General features: G+C 47.1%; 1 protein-coding gene across 3 annotated transcripts in view; it reads right to left on the bottom strand.

Moving 5' to 3' along the window:
• The window catches only part of PLXNB1 (plexin B1), a 55,706-nt gene that overhangs the window by 8,298 nt on the left and 29,058 nt on the right, over nucleotides 1-18,350 (bottom strand). For all 3 annotated transcript variants that reach the window (XM_014306713.2, XM_031056334.1, XM_031056335.1), the window contains 22 exons: nucleotides 18,176-18,284; nucleotides 17,969-18,077; nucleotides 16,532-17,383; nucleotides 16,284-16,409; nucleotides 15,068-15,190; nucleotides 14,008-14,101; nucleotides 13,591-13,757; nucleotides 12,414-12,565; nucleotides 10,526-10,631; nucleotides 9,064-9,200; nucleotides 8,329-8,505; nucleotides 7,971-8,139; nucleotides 6,614-6,856; nucleotides 5,193-5,369; nucleotides 4,711-4,859; nucleotides 4,237-4,337; nucleotides 3,253-3,470; nucleotides 2,889-3,067; nucleotides 2,335-2,401; nucleotides 1,650-1,796; nucleotides 1,012-1,189; nucleotides 95-198 (listed from right to left, as the gene is read on the bottom strand). In XM_014306713.2, the coding sequence (XP_014162188.1) occupies nucleotides 95-198; nucleotides 1,012-1,189; nucleotides 1,650-1,796; nucleotides 2,335-2,401; nucleotides 2,889-3,067; nucleotides 3,253-3,470; nucleotides 4,237-4,337; nucleotides 4,711-4,859; nucleotides 5,193-5,369; nucleotides 6,614-6,856; nucleotides 7,971-8,139; nucleotides 8,329-8,505; nucleotides 9,064-9,200; nucleotides 10,526-10,631; nucleotides 12,414-12,565; nucleotides 13,591-13,757; nucleotides 14,008-14,101; nucleotides 15,068-15,190; nucleotides 16,284-16,409; nucleotides 16,532-17,383; nucleotides 17,969-18,077; nucleotides 18,176-18,284 (3,884 nt within the window). The remainder of the gene's footprint in view (nucleotides 1-94; nucleotides 199-1,011; nucleotides 1,190-1,649; nucleotides 1,797-2,334; nucleotides 2,402-2,888; nucleotides 3,068-3,252; nucleotides 3,471-4,236; nucleotides 4,338-4,710; nucleotides 4,860-5,192; nucleotides 5,370-6,613; nucleotides 6,857-7,970; nucleotides 8,140-8,328; nucleotides 8,506-9,063; nucleotides 9,201-10,525; nucleotides 10,632-12,413; nucleotides 12,566-13,590; nucleotides 13,758-14,007; nucleotides 14,102-15,067; nucleotides 15,191-16,283; nucleotides 16,410-16,531; nucleotides 17,384-17,968; nucleotides 18,078-18,175; nucleotides 18,285-18,350) is intronic.

Consider the following 18,350-nt stretch of genomic DNA (forward strand, 5'->3'; position numbering starts at 1 on the left):
CAGTGGTCAACCCGGAGCCAGAGCTACAAACAGAGCCTGACAGTGTGTAGAAGGATGAGAGGAGAGATAAGGCAATGGCAGACTGAGTTCTGACCTTGTAATGCTGAAGAGTGTTCAGACGTTTCCAAGTTCCTTGCACAACAGATGTCACATCCTCATCGGACAGTATCAGATGACCTGCCAGCCCCGATCTCCACTCTACAGCCATTGAAACACAAAAAAGGAAAGGATTAACTGCTCACTCGAGCCGTCATCTGCGTCAACCTGGCTGACCTCATTAAACACCCTCTGGTCCTCTCAGCTTTTACCTGTGCTATTTCACAGACAACTTAACCTGAGCAAGTGCCTGTCATGATGCTGAGTCCCGCAGTCACAGGACAGACCCCTCTGAGCAAGCAACAGGTGGCCTCATGGCCTCCCATGTTCCACCTGTCATATTCCTACAAATTCTGTCAGATTGTGACTCTTCAAGGAGGTGGTTCAAACCACAAACATGCACCCATAGATGTTATCAGCTACTATTTCCTTGGTACCTTCTCATCTCTAAATATCACTATTATTCATCAACAGAATTAAGAAGATGGAAAACTGAGTGTTTTCTCTCCCAATTTAAGTTCTACCATTCATTAGCTACCATGGGCAAAATCCTCCCTGACATATAAAGAGGCTGTCAAGAAGTGCCAGTCTATGCCCACAGCATCTTTGCACTGCACTCAAATCCTTCTCCCCTCCGACACTTTTTCCATATCCTTTTGACCAAGCCATTGCTGCGGTCTGAGTCTGGCAAAGAACACCATGAAGTGAGAGAGGGTGACCCCAACTGCTTCTTTCCCACCCCTGCCTCTTTCTGTTACAGCCTCCTCCCTGTTGTGCCCAGCCAGGGTGGTCAGTGATTCTGCACACTCAGCACAGAATGACAGATGTCATACATGCCAGGGTGCTGTGCACAGACACTGAACCACCATTCCTTCACTTCCTCACTGAGTTTTGTCATCAAAGAGCTCCGCTCACCGAGGTCCAGGGTGTCTGGGTCTGGCCGGTGACAGTATGGCGTCCCTTTATAGATCTGATCTAGGATTTTCTCCTTCACCTGGGTTATGGTGTCACAGTCCAGCACTTTCGCAGAAATCCCTTGAGAGTCTTCTGCCCCTCCTGCACCAACTCCTGCTTGTGTCAAAGCATTTAAGGTCTGGGGAAGAAAAGGTCACAGCTACTCAGCTGATAAGATTACATCTGACACATTTACACCTTTGATGGCTGGCATTCAGGCAAGTTAACAGCTAGTCCTTTCACTGGGAGATTCAGAAAAGAAAACATCACAGATGTTAAACACCTCAGTCTTGTGTTCTTAGCCTTGTGTCAAGAGCTGGAAGCCGGTTCAAGAGCATTGGGCAGGAGCTTCAATGTGCCATCAGCAACATCACCCCTTTATTTCTAGACACAGCACAGCACGTACACCAAGGCTCCCATCAGCCTGGGGCAAAAGTGCCTGATTTAGCAGACCTCTTCATCATCTACGAACTTGTGCTGCTGGAACAAACCTAGCTCCCAGGAGACAGTGGCAGGATGTGCTGCACTTGTGCTTTGGTTATGGGAGCAGAGACATCCAGCCCTGTCATACCAGGGAGGACAGAAGATTTGGCACTTACCAGAGTGCGGTACTCCAGGTCCTCTCTCAGAAGGCGGTTGTCATTCAGGGTATATTTGGCTTTCCCTGTCACCCAGTCAACTGGCCCTTTGTCCACCTGGTGTTTGATTCCTCGAAACAGCATGTAAAGGGGCTCCCCAACAGAATCCTGGCATGGAAAGAAGGAGAGAAATTCAGCTTGCTCCTCCCAGCAGAGCCCCAGGCATGGAAACATGGATATCAAGCAGCTGAGCCACAGTAGGCAAAGAAAGATCCTGTGCCAACAGCTCCTGCTCCATGCACAGGAAAAGTGCACTGTCCAGCTACCAGAGAAATGCACATGACCAAAGCATTGTTCTGCCTCTCTGTCACTAATCTGAGAGAATCCTTGCTGCCTCCTCAGCCCTCTAGAAAAGGAATGAGACCAGCATCTCTCCTTCCATGCACAGACCAGCCGGTGTCCTGTGTATTTCAAGATAAAGGAGCTACACTGAGGCCTCCATGAACCAGTGACACATCCTGGAAACAAGTAGTATTGATGCTGATTTAAGAATCCCCATTCCCAGCGAGCAGCCCAGCCCTTATTCTTCACCCTGAAATACAAGGTTACCCTGGCACTATTTCAGCTATGAGTGAGGCACAAAGCAAAGCTGTGCCGGTCTCCCCTCTTTCGGCCCCTCTACATTACAATGGGACAAAGAGCTCACCCTCACAAAGGCATACAGGCAGATGGACATCCAGTTGGTCAACAGCTTCTCTACCACTGTTTCTGTCCTGAAAAAGAGCATCAGGTTGGTCACAGGAATGTGGTGCAGAACTGGGGGAAATCTGGAGGTAAAGATCACTTGCTTTGGAAGAAAGGCACTCTAAGTCACAATACAGAATGGAGAGGAAAAAAAAGCCTTTCAAGACCAGCACAGTTAATGCTTTTTACACTGCTTATTGGAAGCACTTGTCAGCCTGAAGGAGGCACCAAATTACAGAACTGGAGAGACATGAAGCAGGGAACAGTGGCAAGCCTCTGGTAGGTCTCAAACAAGGGAAATGTGTTCAGATCAGAAGGATGGACCAGATAGGAGACTACTGGGGATCTAAACATGGGAGATATCTCAGTTTAGCTTCCAAACATGGCATGACTATGAACTCAGAGACCTCTAAACAGCAAAGTGGGATTAGAAGACTTGGCAGAGCCTTTCAGAGTTTGCCAGTCAGGCAGAAGGCTCTGTCCCCTCAGGAATGGGACCATGGCTGGCTCACTCACCTCCGCAGCATCAGCTTGGGGTTCTTGGCCACATACTGCTCCACGAGGTCATTCAGGAGTGTTTTGAGGATGTCAGTGAAGTACTCCAGCTTCCCATGCAGCGACACCGTGAGCAGCGATGCCACATAGGCCCGGTCTCTGGGAGAGAAAGTGCGCTGGATCTCCAGAGTGTGGATGAACTGGTGGGAGAGAGAAAAGCCAGTGTGTGACTCTGCTGAAAACAAAGCAGTCACAGCTGCTGGCTCTTGGAAGAAGCAGTGCAGAGAACTATTAAGGAATGAATGTTGAGACACTGCCCACCTCCTGCTGCCAGTGTCATGGCTCTGGCCCCGCAGCAGGATGCCAGCAAAGACAGGGACATTACCTTCGTGAGGAAGAGTTTGCTGTTGAGGAGGTTGGAGAGCTGGACCAAGCCCTGCTCCACTGTTTGCCGTCGGCACTCAGGAATGTCAAGGTCCCTCTGCAGTGGGGACTCACGGTGGCCCGGAAAGAAAATGCGTTCTGCGTAGGACTTGTAGTCCAGGAAGGGGATCCCTGTGCCCACAAGGTCACTTGTGAGGTCCATCATCTCAGTCATCAGGTCTGAGGAAAAGGAAAATGCCCATGAGGATGACACAACTGACATGATCTCAACTGATGGTGCAGAGCATGAGGTAAGTGGAGGAACCAGGGCCACCAGCATGGGGCTGAGAAAGAAGAAGGATGTTTCCTCTCAGGAAGAGGCATATTGTGGTCTCATTGCTAGAACATTTAAAGCTAGACTAGGCAGCAGGAGAAATAGCATGAGGAACGTTCCAATCAGGAGCTGGTTTCCAATTTTGTAAAGAGGAAGCCACTATTCAGAACACATCTGTGGTTACAGGCATTGTCTACAGCAAAGATAGAGTATTAGAGACCCGCTCCCCACTCCTTCACACATTTAGTGGGGACTACAGTCTCAGTCACATGCAGAGTTTCAGAGCCCCATGTCTTCCACAGTTGTAAAGAGCTGAAGTATAAAGCTTGTAAGCTTGGAACATGGGCTGCAATTCAATTTGCCCTACACAAAGACTGGGCTAGTAGTTGTCCTTAAGATCCCTCCAAGCGTGCTGTCTCGACTTTAGCTCTTCACCTGAGTCTGGAGGATGAAGTGGTGAATGAGAGAGGTCTGTATAAATCACTGTGCCCTGAATTAAAGAATTTTAAAAGGAAGAATTTGGCTCTACGTTTCTATGCACTGGCACAGGATAAATTATCGCCTGCTCTGAGCTACGCAGACAAGTACACAGGAATGGGAAGAGAGGTAGGGTTGAGGGTGGTTCTCCAAGTTTCCCTGAAGCTGCAAAACCCCAAGAGCTCAGTGACTGACCTGTGAATTCCTTTTTGCATCTGTCCCGAACACTCGTTTCCAGATTTTCCAGTTGGATTTGAACTTTCTTGTAATCTCTCAGAGCCTGTTTGCTCTTCCTCCTGAAATAAAGAAGCAAAATTGCTCTTGGTGGCACTAGCCCAGGGACTGTCCTTGCCAACTGCTGTGTTGCTGCCAGGGCAGTTGGTGCTGAGGCGATTTCTACAAAGCATCATTTTTGAAGGACACCACACAGTGTACCATAAACTAGATGTGCCTCTTGAAGCACCCATTAGATTCTAATGAACCACAGTGCAGACTGTGACTAGCAGGGCAACATGCCTCCCACATCCAACACCACCAGGAGCTCAGAATTTGGCACAAAATAAAGAAAACTGTAAACCCTGTTTAGGTCCAAGATGTACACACTTAGTGACACCCACTGACAAACACTGAGAGGAACTTAAAGGCCTCATCCATGCCAGACCTTCTTACCTGTATATGAAGACAATGACCAGAACAATCAGTGCCACAAAGGATGCACCGACACCCAAACCGATCTGTGCCTCCAGCGGGAAGGTGAGCTGGCTCTCTGTGTCATACTGCACTCGGCCCAGGAGGAAGTTCAGGTTTCCCATCTGAACCTGTAAGAAGAAAGCATTTGCCATGACGATTCCATTTCTCTGTACAGGAATGAGATACAAAGCCACAGGGCTTCTCCAGAATGAGCACAGGGGGCACACAGCTGCCCAGAAGAGCTATTCCACAGCACACTGAACCCAGCTATACTGTTTGCTTTCAGGAAACTTTAGCCTTTAAGAGCAGAATTTGAGAGCAAGACCAGTTCCCTGCCATCCCTGTTACCTCCCCCATCCCTCAGCAGGGCTTGCACCTTGCCTAACTTCACATCCCACTCCCACTTCTCGCACAGACTTCAAGAAATGCCAGGGTTCCTGGCAGTGCTGCTGATTCCCTACTGTGAACTCTGGGAGCAGGTCCGTGCCCTCGCGCTTGGTGCGGTGCCGTGGAGCCGGCTGCTCCGAGGGGGGCTCGCAGTACAGGTGATTCCTTGTCAGCGTCTTCACCACACAGATGCCTTCCCCAATCATAGCCATAACTTCATCCTTGGAAATAGCCAGATCTAGATTTTCCCCCTGAAATACATTTGGACAGCACATGAAATCAGTGAAAAAACAGCTATGTATTACCATGGTTTCAGAAAAGATGGAGGAGACCAATACCATGAGATGAAAACAGCCTTTTTTTTTTTTCTTTTTAGGCTCAGATGTGAATGGGCTGCAGGAGTTAAGTTTGTAAGCTAAAAAATTCAGTTGCATATGATTTAGATTTAGCTTTAGGATCTGTAGCACACTGCATAAGTACAGTTATAAATAGCCTGTCCTCTTAAGGCTCTTCAGCGAAACCCAGCTAAGCTCAGCTCTTCACTCTGTATATTTAAAAAGGTAGTCTCATGTCAGTTAACCTGCACTCAGCTGAGTCAATCAATGCCTTTCAAAGGTATAACATATCTGTGCTATTTCTCTTATTTGCTTTAATTTTTTGGGGATTAAGACTTTTTCTTTTTTTAATAAAACCATGCTGACTGATGTTAATTACATTTTTATGCTTTAATGCTTTCTGAGCCCAGAGCTCTGTCAGGGTATCCCAACAGGCTGACAGATCAACCTTCTTGTCTTTTAAAGTTCTCTTCCAGTCTTCTCAAACTGCCCTACATCTCCACGGTGCATTCAGCTCCAATGGCAGTGGTCTAGGCATATCTATGCTCTTACATCCTCACAGGTTTTCACCCATATGCAAAAAGAGAGCATGTGGAGGATTTGCACCTACAACTGCAGCCATTACTTTCTTTAAGAGTACTGGACTGAAAAGTACCTTTCCATACAAACAAAATACCTCAAATTTTTCTTGCATGTACAGTAAAAATAGAGTCACCGTGCTCTTCTGTATCATCTTTAATGAGTGATGTTTCTGCCTTCACTTAGTAACAGGTCTTCCCCACTGGCAGGATTCTTTTATTCCTAAGTTACTTCTAGAGGAAACTGAAGTAGTTATGATAGAGTCAGCAGCTGAGAACAGGATGTGGGGATAATGTAGTACTAATATCTCATATACAAACAGTTTATTAGGATTAAATAAAACCCCAAAACAAACCACAGAAGTTTCCATAAGCCCTAAGAAGCCCTAGAAATTATTTATGGACTCAGAAGGCTTTTTTGATGAACTTTTTCCTCCTCTTATGTACTGTTTCTCACAGGCCAAAGCAGACGTGCAGTGACAGGTTGCAACCTGTCAAATGCTTTAAAAACCTTGGATGCTGCACAACACCAACTTAAAACTTCATACAAGGAACATTAATTCCAGCTGGTTTTTGTCTTACCTCCACAGAGATGACACTTCCTGGCTTGTGACGATATGGTTTGGCAGGGTCCTCAGCATTCAATGGTTTTAGGATGGGGTTGACTTCATAAGAGAAAGGCATGGGATGCAGTGAGTTGAAATCAAAGCTCAGATTATCCAGAATAAATTCCAGTTTGATTCGGACACTCCTCAACAGCAGGTTAATGGCTGGAGTTTTGCACAGGATCAGGTAGGAAGAGTTAACGAGACATGGTTCTTCAAACTAAGTGAAAAAGGCAAAAAAAAGTGTCAGTAATGAAACACCAGTGCTTCTCCTGCAGCTTGGCAATACTTTCCACCCCAAACAATCTGGGGCCAGTCTGCATTCTTCTAGTCTGGAGAAATGCCAGAAGAACCCTGCTTAACTGTAAAGGGGAAAAATCCAAGATCTGAGGAATTCCCCATGTTACTCTAAAGGAAAGCTTTCATAGCACTGGTTTTGTTGGAAGGTCTCAGCAGTGGGAATCAGCTCTGACATTCCCCTGGCAGCAAATTCTGGAGAGAGACCAGCTTTAGATTTCCCTGCTCTGAGAGAATAGGACCAAACATCTTCAATGCAAGGCTGTTTTCCCACTCTGAATGCTTCTGTGAAAGTGTTCCCATGCCTGGTTGGATATGTTTTATACATTCAGTGAAAGCATTAGAGTATTTTTTTTCTGCCCTACAGTCACAAATCTTTTGTAAGAACATTGATAAAACCAGCTGTTATTGATGCATGTGCATCAGGAGCACATTTATGACAGGAAGCCCTTCATCATTTGCACTAGTGATGCAAATCCTTCTCGTACTCAGGCTGCCAAACCACCCTCTACCTCTGCAAATTCTGCTGCATGCTCTGTGACCTTGATGACCACATCAATATCTCTGTAATGACCCATCTCAGCAGACTGGCAGCAGAAGAGCAGAAAATAATTGTGGTGCTGGTAATTTCACTGCCTGGTTTTGTATGTCAGAGTGAAAGACATCCCAGGAACTATAGGGACAGACTGAAATATGCAAAAGGAAGAATCTGAAGCACAGACACACTGAGCAACACAAGCTCTCTGGCTCAGATGTAAATTCCTTTATCTCCACACTGCTGCATTGCTATTTCTGTCCCACATCACAGTCCTGCACATCTCTAGGCAGAGGCAGACCCAGCCCATGGAAATGTTTGTGGAAGTGCTTAACCTCTCAGCCTGGCAGAGAACACTTCCATGGGCCAAGACTGTCGGTACAATCCAAGCAGATAACAGCAAGTGGTGGGAGGAAAAAAGCCCTAGACACAGAAAGCCCACTTCTTCAGAGGTGGAATATCAACCCTTGTGCATCCACACCCCCACAGAGTGCTGTGCTACCTGCTGGATGCTGCACAGAGAGCCCTCAGGACACTCAGAGTCTGGGACGATCCTTCGCCATCGCCCCACTCCTCGGCGCCGGCGTTCAGATGGAGAAACTGTAACTCGGATCTTTGGTTTCTGTACAACATCCAAGTTGTATCCGTGAACTCTGAGCACTCTCCCTCCACTGAAAGACAAAAGTAGTTGATCTGAGTCACCTGTAATTCATTACCTCAATTCTGTCCATGCTCCCATCCTTCTGTTTATGCTCATTCTGGCAAGCCTGGCTTCACCCCAAAGTGCTACTCAAGAGAGAGGACATTGGTGCTGCAGCCCCAGCACACTGCCCAGGGGAAGGGACACTCGTTCTTTCTACCTGAGGAAGCTTTTAGGTGGCTCTGCAAAAGTGATGTTGGGATCCAGAGTATATCTAAAGAGGGATCCTTCCAATCTCCGCTCTTGCTCCCCGTATTTGATGGTGACTGGGAGTTCTGTGGACACATTGCTGGGACTTGTCTGGCATGCCAGCTGATCCTCTGTCATCTCAGAGAGGCTTGGAGAGACAAGAAAAACAAGGGATTAACACAGCCACTGCAGAGACAGATTTTATAGTACTGTGCCTTTCTCTTTGCAGAGAGTCTGCAAACCTCTTCTGCTATTTTCCTAAATCTCACAATAAAAGCTCTTGTGCCTTATCTGTGCAAATAATAATTGCTGGGCAGCTGTTGGGAGCAGCATACACGCAAAAAGCAAGTACAATCACTGTCCAGACCAAAGGGATTGGACACATGCTACAAAGGCATGTGCACCTCCTCACCAGCAGTGAGGTGAGGCAAGTTTACATGTCCTGGGGTGCAAGGGAACAAGCAGCTCTTGGGATCAGGCTGCAGGAGCCAACTGCAGCTCCCCACCAGGAAAAGCAGAGTGTCAGGGTGGGTTACACTCCTGTCAAGGGACAAGCAGAACTGAGGTGCGCAGCCCTGCTCACATCCAGGGAAGGTGGGCCAGAATCTAAGATGGTTGAGGTTGCTGCCAGGCAGTATCACACCCTGGGAGGCTCTAGGAAGGACTCAGAGTGCACAGATAGCATACTGGCAAGTTCTGATCTTACATTTTACAAGGGAGGTCTCCAAGCAGCACACTGATCTCATTAGGATGCCCAGTCAGCAGCTTTGAGCCTAGAAGGGTAAGGCAGGTTCCTCCTGCTTTGGGACCCTGGGTTGGAACAATGGATTTCAGCTCTGGATTCTAGAAGAGAGAAGAAAAAAAAAAAGAAAAAATAAAAGGTAAGTGGATGACAAAGACCTCAAAAGACAAGACAAGAAAACAGCAGAATGTGTTCAGTAGCCTACAAGGCTCTGAAAATAGAAGCTACAGATCCAAACCACAGCCAGGCCTCAGCTATACTCCAGCAGCTACTTTACTGAGCAGAGGAGGGATCAATAACACCAGCAAGAACCACGGATCGAGGACCTTTCCACAGAGTGCCAAAGGCATATGGATGCTGCAAACAGCAGAGCTGTGAGCCTCACACACAAACCTGAGGATTAACAGTCCAAAGGGATTGTTCAGATCAGTAACTGGATTAATAACTCAGTTTAGGAAAAACAAGGTAGCAAATAAATTGCCTGCTTGCCTAGCAGATGAGGAGATTAACAGCAGGGAGCCCTAAGAATTTTTGTGGAGACCTGCGCTGTAACAAAATAAAAGTAATACCACAGAGGAGCTGCTGCAAAATTTAGCCAAGTGACACAAGTAAGTCACTGCTGACAAACAAAAAGCAAGATCCATGAAGTAAGGAGGAAGGAGACTAAAGGATAAAAAGCAAACATGTACACCATTGCTAGTCTCTAAATAGCATCCTGGTGATAACCAAAAGAAGAGCAACAAGCATAATCTAGTACATAAAATGGTTCTATCAAGCCAAAAATGGAAGAACTTAAGACTTGTCAGAATCTCTTGTAAATTGCACAGAAAGGAAGAAAAAGAAGCAATTGCATTTGAAAGTTACTTAGGTATTATTTCATAGTTGCTGGGTTTAAGATATCAAAAAGTTATCAGAAACATGTTTGAAAATGATAGGAAGCATTTCTCCAAACAATGCACAGGAATTTTGGACTTACTGCCACCAGCTGCTGAAGGTCAGAAGATAAAAGCATGTTCAAACAGCAATTTGCATATTAACAAAAGAAAAGTCAGAAGTCTTTGTAAGGTGTTAAGCCATCAATAAAAAAAAATCTTCAAGTTGGAAACATAGAGGAAAAATATAGATTGTCTCTAAGTATTTAACAGCTACCATTGTCAAAAAAGAAATAAAATCACTAGACTACAGGATCTTTCGTATTACCAGTACAGCTGTTCTTATAAATCCAAAGGGGGGTGAGGGAGGAACAAACCAAACCAAACAAAACAAAAAAATCCCAGTACACCACACAACACAAGTAGCAGAAAAATCAGATAAAAATATAAAAATACCAGCAGCAAGTGCCTGGTATAATTCTGTAAGTTCATGCAATAAACAGCCATTTAGCAGAGATACTGGGAAAAGAGGGGAGATATTACAGTTATGTTACCTGATAGGTGAAAACATGACCAGAAACCCCACGACCTCCTCCAGGCACCTCCACCACGATATGCCCAAACCTCTCTGTCCAGCTCCCGCCAGTGACGCACACAATGCTGCAGGACAATCCAAGAACAAAGTCACACCAGGGGAGAGCAGGGGAGCTGCATCCACTGCAGCACGGCCTAAAAACATCTAGCAACCACTGTTCCCTTCTTCCAGCCTTATCTGATGCACAGAATATGCAACCAAACATCGAGAAACACCTCTAAAAAAGCTGGGTTGGGTGCAGCAGAAAAAAGCAGGGACCAGTTCCAAACAGGCTCATCCTATCTAAAATTATTCTTTCTGGGACAGACAAGGATGAATCCCATTTGTCACAGATACACAAAGAGTCCAAGAACTCTTCTATATTCCAGAGTTATCAAAATCAGTTGCATCTGGAGGGACCTCAGGCCAGCAGTGGTCAATCCACACATTAGTGCTGTGTCTGATGCGGGAGAAGACCTGGTCTTCAGCCAGTGGCCTCTGCAACCAGCCAGATCCCCTGATCTGCACCAGCCATTCCTCCCAGCCCTTTTTCCAGACATAATTTGCTGTGGGAGATGCTGACAAGATGAAAAGTCAAACTGTACTTAGAACAGAGCAGCAAGGAGTCCCATGTTACAGCACTCATTTGCTAACAGAAAAGCTAATCTGCAGGAGACTTCCCAGCCCTCCAGCATAGCAGGAGATTAATTTTGTCTGGGCCTTGCTCAGGAGTGGGCTCCAGGTTCACAGCTATATCCCCTCAACTAAAGAGGCTGAGGAATTTGAACTTAGGCAGTGCAGTCCAAACCAAGACCCTGTGATGCCAGGTGACTTACAGATACAGAACACAGACAGTGCTAACCCTGGAAAGATTAAGCACTAATTCTAGGATGAAAACAGAAAGTAGATGGATCCAGACAAACAAATTGCACAGACAGGACAACATTGCTCAACACAGCAAGCCATTCCCAGCAGGATCTTACCTGGCTCCTAGAGAGAAGGGTGCTACAACTACTGCTAGCATGGAATGGACAAACATGTTTGTGATAGCTCTGATAAGAGTTTACTCACAATTGCCCTCCTCTTCTCCTGCTGGTTGTTTGGCTCCTCTCCCTCCCTTGTCCAAAGCTCCCACCTACCTGCCCTGCCACAGGCCAACTACATAAATGTCCTTTTCTCCTTATCCCTCATTCATACCTCTTAACACCTAACTACTGTTTTATTATTTTGTTCTGCCCTGGCCACACACACCAGCTGCACAATTCTCTATCACTAACATGAGCCAGATTCAGGAGGATAGGTCTTTCTGCTTCTCATCCTTCTCCTTGCCACTACTTTTACAAGCACTGTGTGACTTGGCCCACCAGGACTTCCTCACCTGTCCCTGGCAGAGAGGATCTTTTCTTTGAGTTTGTTCCTGGGGGGAAGTCTTGCTAGCAAGTGAAGACTGACAGTCTAGGGGTGTGCCTTCAACCACAAGTTTCCATTCTCACCCTGTGTTAACATGGTCAGGCTATTTCCCTATCAGTGACACTTGCACAAGCCATGTCCTTTGCTTTATTGAAATCTCCTGTGGCTGAGTGAGACACCCATGAAATTGCAGGGTTCTGAGCCCACAGCTCCACACTGTCTGGGCAGCGTGGTTGGAACATGGCATCACTGTTTGGCTGTCACCTTGTACACACCCTTATCTCTCTAGGGTCACTGCCTGAGCAAGTGCTCACACAGTGACCTTACTCAGGGCATTTCCTGGGAATGGGCAGGGCTCAATACCTACTACAGCAATGGCAAAGACATCTCAGGCTGGGTCAGCAGCCAAGGGAAAAGCCAGCGCCTGCCTCTGGGAGAAGGTTTCACAGATACTCTACCTGCTAGAGATCTCATACTCTTGAGCATCTACGGCACAGGGAATTCCTGCAACAGTGACAGTTTCTGCAATGTCTTGATGTTTCTGCCCGAGGTTTGAGCCAGTGATGGTGATTCTAGTGCCACCTTCCACTGGTCCAGACAGGGGGTACACCTGCAAAGACATCCGCGCACGTGTAAATGTCACAGTATCCCAGACCTCCACAGTCTGGTGACTGATCTACAGCACAGGGCCCTTCAGCTGCCCTGCTGCAAACTCTGCCTGTTCAGGTCACTGCTGTTGACTCCTTTTACTGGCTTGGACTAGTCCCAGGCTGCAGCCTCATCAGAAGGAAGGCCACAAAGAACATCACAGTTGGAGCCTTCTTTCCCGTACCTCGCTGATGCCAGCAGTCCCCACCCAGAGGTGATAAGCCACTTAGAAGGCAAAGACTGCCCTACTTTGCCTTCCCATCAACATGCTGACCACTCCACAGGGCATTTCTGCTGAAGAGTGGGAATGCACAAGCCAATACATGTTACTAGTATTGAAGCAGCAAGCACCATTCCCCCTCAGCATCAGGACAACAATGAATTGCATGCTGCACAAATGTCAAAGCTCTGTCCCTGAGCAGCATCCAAGGTAAACTAAGACAAGATGCAGCACATGGATGTTGTGTGCCACTGAAGGGAGGACAAGCTGACAGCAAAAGGGACACATGGCTACAGACACTTGTCATGTGGCAGTTAGCAAGAAACATTTAAAATAAACAGACAAAAATAATTAATTCCAGGAACTTGTCATGCCTTTCCCATCATTGCTATGCTGTTGTCATTAGGTTTTACCCTCCTCTGCCCCAGGCTTAGTTGGGCCAACCTGTTTCAGGGTCTGGCTCGGGACAGTTGGAAGATCCATCCTGTGGACTATTTCCCAGCTCCTGAATGATTCTGGTGTGCCAGTTTCAGCTGAGATACAAATGAATCATTCCCCACTGTTCTCTATCAGCAAACTGAAAGCCCAGCAATAACAGTCTAGAATCCTCACAACACTGAGGGACTCCAATTGAACTTCCTCTTCAGAAGGTCAATAAATTAATGAGCTGCACTGTTTGCACTCTGAGTTCACAGCCCTTTGATTTCCACTGCAGAATGGAGCCCTCCTTGCCCTGTGTGCAGTACACCAGTGAGCAAATTACTCACAGAGTGAATGAGAGGTGCTGGACACAGGTCTTCGATTTCTTCCTTGCAAGAGCCCCTGAAGATACAGCTGGGGTTGTCACCTCCACACCACACACAGTTGTACTTTGAGTCAGCTGTTTGGCAGCGGCTACAATCAGTGTGTCCCACAGAGCAGTTGTAAAAAGTCACTGCAAAGGAGAAAAATTCAGAGGTACCTGCAAACATCCCCACAGAGCACAGCATAACCCAGCAACCTGGTGTCTTGTACAGACCCCATTCTCCTCCTGCCCCTGTGACAAGTGACAGAAGTGCAGCTCTGCTTTCCTTAGTTTTCTTGTGATAGGACTACCACAAATATAAAAAGCCTCATTTGAGGATTTCTCAATTCCCTTGCACCTCATCTGCTGTGTTTTTACTGGGAGGGTGTTGCATGCCTACCATGAAGATCTGCAGCACTGTCCACTCGAAGGTGCCGTCGCCTCTGCACAAACACCACAGCATTGAATTCAAGTTGAGGTGCTGTATAACTGTACTGCAAAGACAAAGATCATCAAGAGGACTTAACAGAAGCAAAAACAAACCAGCTGAATAGGCAAGAAGCACCAGCACCCATGCTGAATAGTGCATGGCACAAACAGCCTACATGGAACTTCCATGCATGTAGACAAGGCAGTGCTAGTTGGGGCAGTGGCAGCACAGGCTTGTCCTCATGGTTCACAGTCACAATTCTGCTCTAGAAAGAGTAGCAGGTTTTGGTTCACTAAGATGAACACTGAAAATCAAGTCTGTGCTCACAACAATACTTGTCTAACTTCCTAACTGCATTCCTAAGTGGCCAATTCCTATCTACAAGCCACCTGCTCAGAAAGCTGCTCAAGCTGGCATTTATGTAATTTCAGTAGAGCTGACAATGTAGGATCACAATTGGTCTGCAGGGCTCTTGCACAAGAGCCTGTTTTGTTCTTCTCTCTTAACTATATGAGTTTGTAAACCAAAAATAACATCTCTGCTTGCAAATCTTGCCTTAAGTAAAATTCACACAGCATCCAGAAGTGTACATGTCTGTTTTAGTTTTCCCTGATAATTTTATAATCTACAGGCCTGCTTCTATCACCAAGGACAAAATCAGTACTACAAAACAGCATTTTTCTTCTCACAAAAGAACAATCATCACAGGAGTCATGATGCAGAGAATGGCAAACAACAGTGCCTCAAGCTAAAGCAGGAGTGGCACCATGCTGGCCAGTTCAGAGACAGCACCATCCCTGCTACAGCTAGTGCAGCAACAGATCATGTGGCTCAGACTGCACAATCTTCCTGAGGTTGAAGGTACCAGTACTGGCAGGCAGCAGCATCATAGCTGCAGGCCCCAGAGTGCTAAATAGTCTACAAATACTTTTGCAAAATATGCTCTTTTCTCCAGAGCTTGCCTTCCATCCTATTCTCTCGCTGAGCAAAACCAGCACCTGTGTGAACTGTGAAATGGCACAGCACTCACCTGGTTCATCTGGCAGGTGATATAACAGAGGGACTTGTTTGTTTCTTCTCCTTCCACATAAGCTTCCATCACGACTGTCCTCCCCTCCAAATTCAAGACACACTCATAGTCCCACTGCTGGTCCTGCAGGAGACATTTGGCACCATTCCTCAGTGACACAGAGCTTTGGGCTGCACAGGTGTTGTCCTGCCTCTCCAGTTCAGCACCTTTCCCCAAGGCACCAAGCCAGCAGCATGCTCCTCTCATTCCCCTCGTTATGCCAACTCTATTCTATATTCAAGGGCTCTCTATGCAGTGACTGCCTCCATGTATGAAGGGCAAACCAACACAAAACACCTAGAAAGGAGCATGTGTGTCACTGTGAGGAGAACTTAGCGCAGAGGGAGAAATAAAAAAAACCAAACAGTAGAACTGTGAAGCTATGCCAGTACATCCCTGTGAAACACTAGCTTAGAGGTGAAGAATAGAGTACACAGATTAGGAGAGAGAGCATATCAAAACCATTAAGTGTGTATTTCTCCTCCCTGTCTCTTTCCTGTAAACTTTCCACCAAATTGCTTAGATACTTCCTGTAAAATAGCTAGATATGCATCTCTCTGGAACCAGCTCTGCTCCTCTGAGCAGTGCAGTACATCAGGTTTAATGTATAAAGTAACAATTAGACTGTGGGCTGCATGTTTTGGGTTGTTTTTTTGTCAAAGGTTACTAAATCATCTTCTGTCTTGAGAAGCAAAGAGAATTTTTATCAGAGGCACACCCAAGAAACAGCTGTCAAGGGTGGTTTTCCCTACTGCAGAAGTTTCAGGTATGGCAGGAATAGCCACATTAACATGATCATGCCAGAAAGGAAAGGGAACAGATGACTCGTCTTTAGCTTATGGAAAGACAAACAAACAGGATGGATTCAGCAGAAAGTTATTCCAAGAACTACCATCTGCAGTGCAGCACAGGTGCAATTTAATCCAAATACATGCAGATCTTCTCCAGCAGGTTGGTGCACACCTGTACTCTCCCTTTCTCTGGGTGACCTTCTACACATGAATACATCCAGTTATGGAATTCTTTACACACAGAAATAGGTTATTCCTCTAGGAGAAACCTAGACAGAGTTACACCTGTATCTTACACATATTTTTAGCAGCCCAGTGGCCAGGTTGTCCAAACAGTGCCCTGCATTAATGCAACTTCTTGATGGTGATGGCATTGAGCTGACTACCTGATAGAGGTGGAAGTTCTTTCCCAGCAGGGTTATCTTCCTCGCCACATTGACTGGAAACAGTGAAGATCCCTGGATTCCCTGCACACAGGGACATGCATTTGGACCCCAGCTAGGTTCTTCACTCTGAAAAAAAACCCACAGGACACAATCCCTCCTGTGTGCTGAAATACTAGATTAGCAATCTGTAAGAAAACTTCAAAGAGTTACAGCCTTAGACTGTGAATTACAAAAGGCCAGTAACTTACCTCCTCCCAAAACTCAGGGGCATCATACTGATAATCAAGGTCAGGGTGAAGGATCCTGGGAAAGTCAGGGACATCCCTTTCTGAAGAATCCCCATCACCCGACAGAAGAGTAGAAGCAGAGAAAAGAGATGTGTCATTCTCAGCCTGCAGTAAATCCATCCAGTCCTCTGTGTCCTGGAGCTCTGTCAGCCACTGTGGGGGAGCTGACGTTGGGAGCCCTGAAACAGGGAGCTCAGTTCCTGGCGATCCAGGAGTATCATCATCAGAGACAACAGGGCTCCCTGGCACCTGGCTGGGGGTCTGGGGAGATGAGATGGCAGATGTCAGTGCCTCTGTGGTAGGAAAAGGACTTGGAGGCCACTTGAAACTTGTGACATGAGGGGAAAGTGTTACAGCTGCCACTGGAGAGGTGTGCAGAGGGCTACCCCCGAGGGTGGTGGGTGGGTCTGTGTGCCGGGCCTCCTGGGCCGTGGCTGGCCCTTCAGTGGGCAAGGCTATGTGATCCATGTTCTTAGACGGGCTGGAGAAGACAGGTGCAGCAGGAGAAGTTGTCTCTGGCACAGTGACAGGGTTGTCTGCCGGCGGTGGCAGCGGGGCCTCTGTGGCAGCCTGCAGAGAGGCGCCCTCGGTGGGCAGGCTCAGGCGGGTGTAGCTGGGGCTCTGCGCCGGCTCCGTCGTCGCCTCCCAGGCTGCGGAGGGCGTGACGTGGATGGCCTCCGTGTGGGGCACAGTGCTCGGGCCCACGTGCACAGGGGTGGTGACAGGTTTTGTGGCCATGGTGGGGGCTGCAGTGGAGGATTTGGTGAGGGGAGCAGCTGAAGAGGGATGCACAATCGAGATTGGGATTTGAGCCTAGAAAGAAACAACACGGTGGGATGAGAAGTGGGAAAGAAATGAAACAATAAAACCCAAGCAGAAAAACACTCTGTATGACTTCCCATAGACAAGATGGTGTTCCACCCTCTGGATTTTAATGAGAGCTATATCTTGTACCATCTCGTGTGACGGGATTAGGGAATGTTCACAGTGCAGAGGACCCAGCAACACTCCCTCTTCCCACAGATGCCTGCACTGGCCTCCTCTCAGAGGGAGGTCTGCTAGTTTTCATCCTTCACAAAAATGCAAGGCCACCTGGGGCAGCCACACACTGGGCATGTGTTCCACCTCCCTGCCAGCTTGCTCTTGTCCTTCTACTTTGACAACACTGGCTGTACAGCCCCAGGACAGTGACCTGCTTCATCTGATGGCACTTCCCCAGAAACCTGTAGTATCTATCAGGGATGCAGAGCCTCGTGTCACTCCAAGGAGAGCTCCTCTTTGCTCCAACAGCTCACCTCCTTGCTTGATGTGACTGACAGCTGCTATTTTACCTGAGAAGAGATCTGACCCACTGAGGCTGTGAGAGCACACAGGACTAGGACTGAGCAGGAGACATACCCTTTCATTGTAGATAATGGTTCCCTCCTCACAGGTTGCTTTGTGGGTGCAGAGGTGCTGCTGGATGCACCAGTTACATCCCCAGAGACTGCTCACACATTTCTGGCACCTGGAGGAAGGACAGAAAAGCAGTTGCTAAGACAGGACAACCCAGAAAGGGACAGCCACCCTCCCTAAAACTACAGAAGAGAAAAAGCAGGTGCTCACGGTGCCGATTTCCACAGCAGGGCCACTGCAGCACAGTCATAGAAAGAGAAGTCCACAGAAGCAATGAAGATGTCATGGAAACGCACTACAAGCTTTATGGTGACATGATCTGAAAATGAAAATAAAAATTTCTTAGAAATGGAGCCCCTACAAGTTTGCCATACTGTTAGGAGAT

The sequence above is a fragment of the Geospiza fortis genome, unplaced genomic scaffold, assembly GCF_000277835.1.
Source record: "Geospiza fortis unplaced genomic scaffold, GeoFor_1.0 scaffold70, whole genome shotgun sequence".
NCBI classification, from domain to species: Eukaryota; Metazoa; Chordata; class Aves; order Passeriformes; family Thraupidae; genus Geospiza; species Geospiza fortis.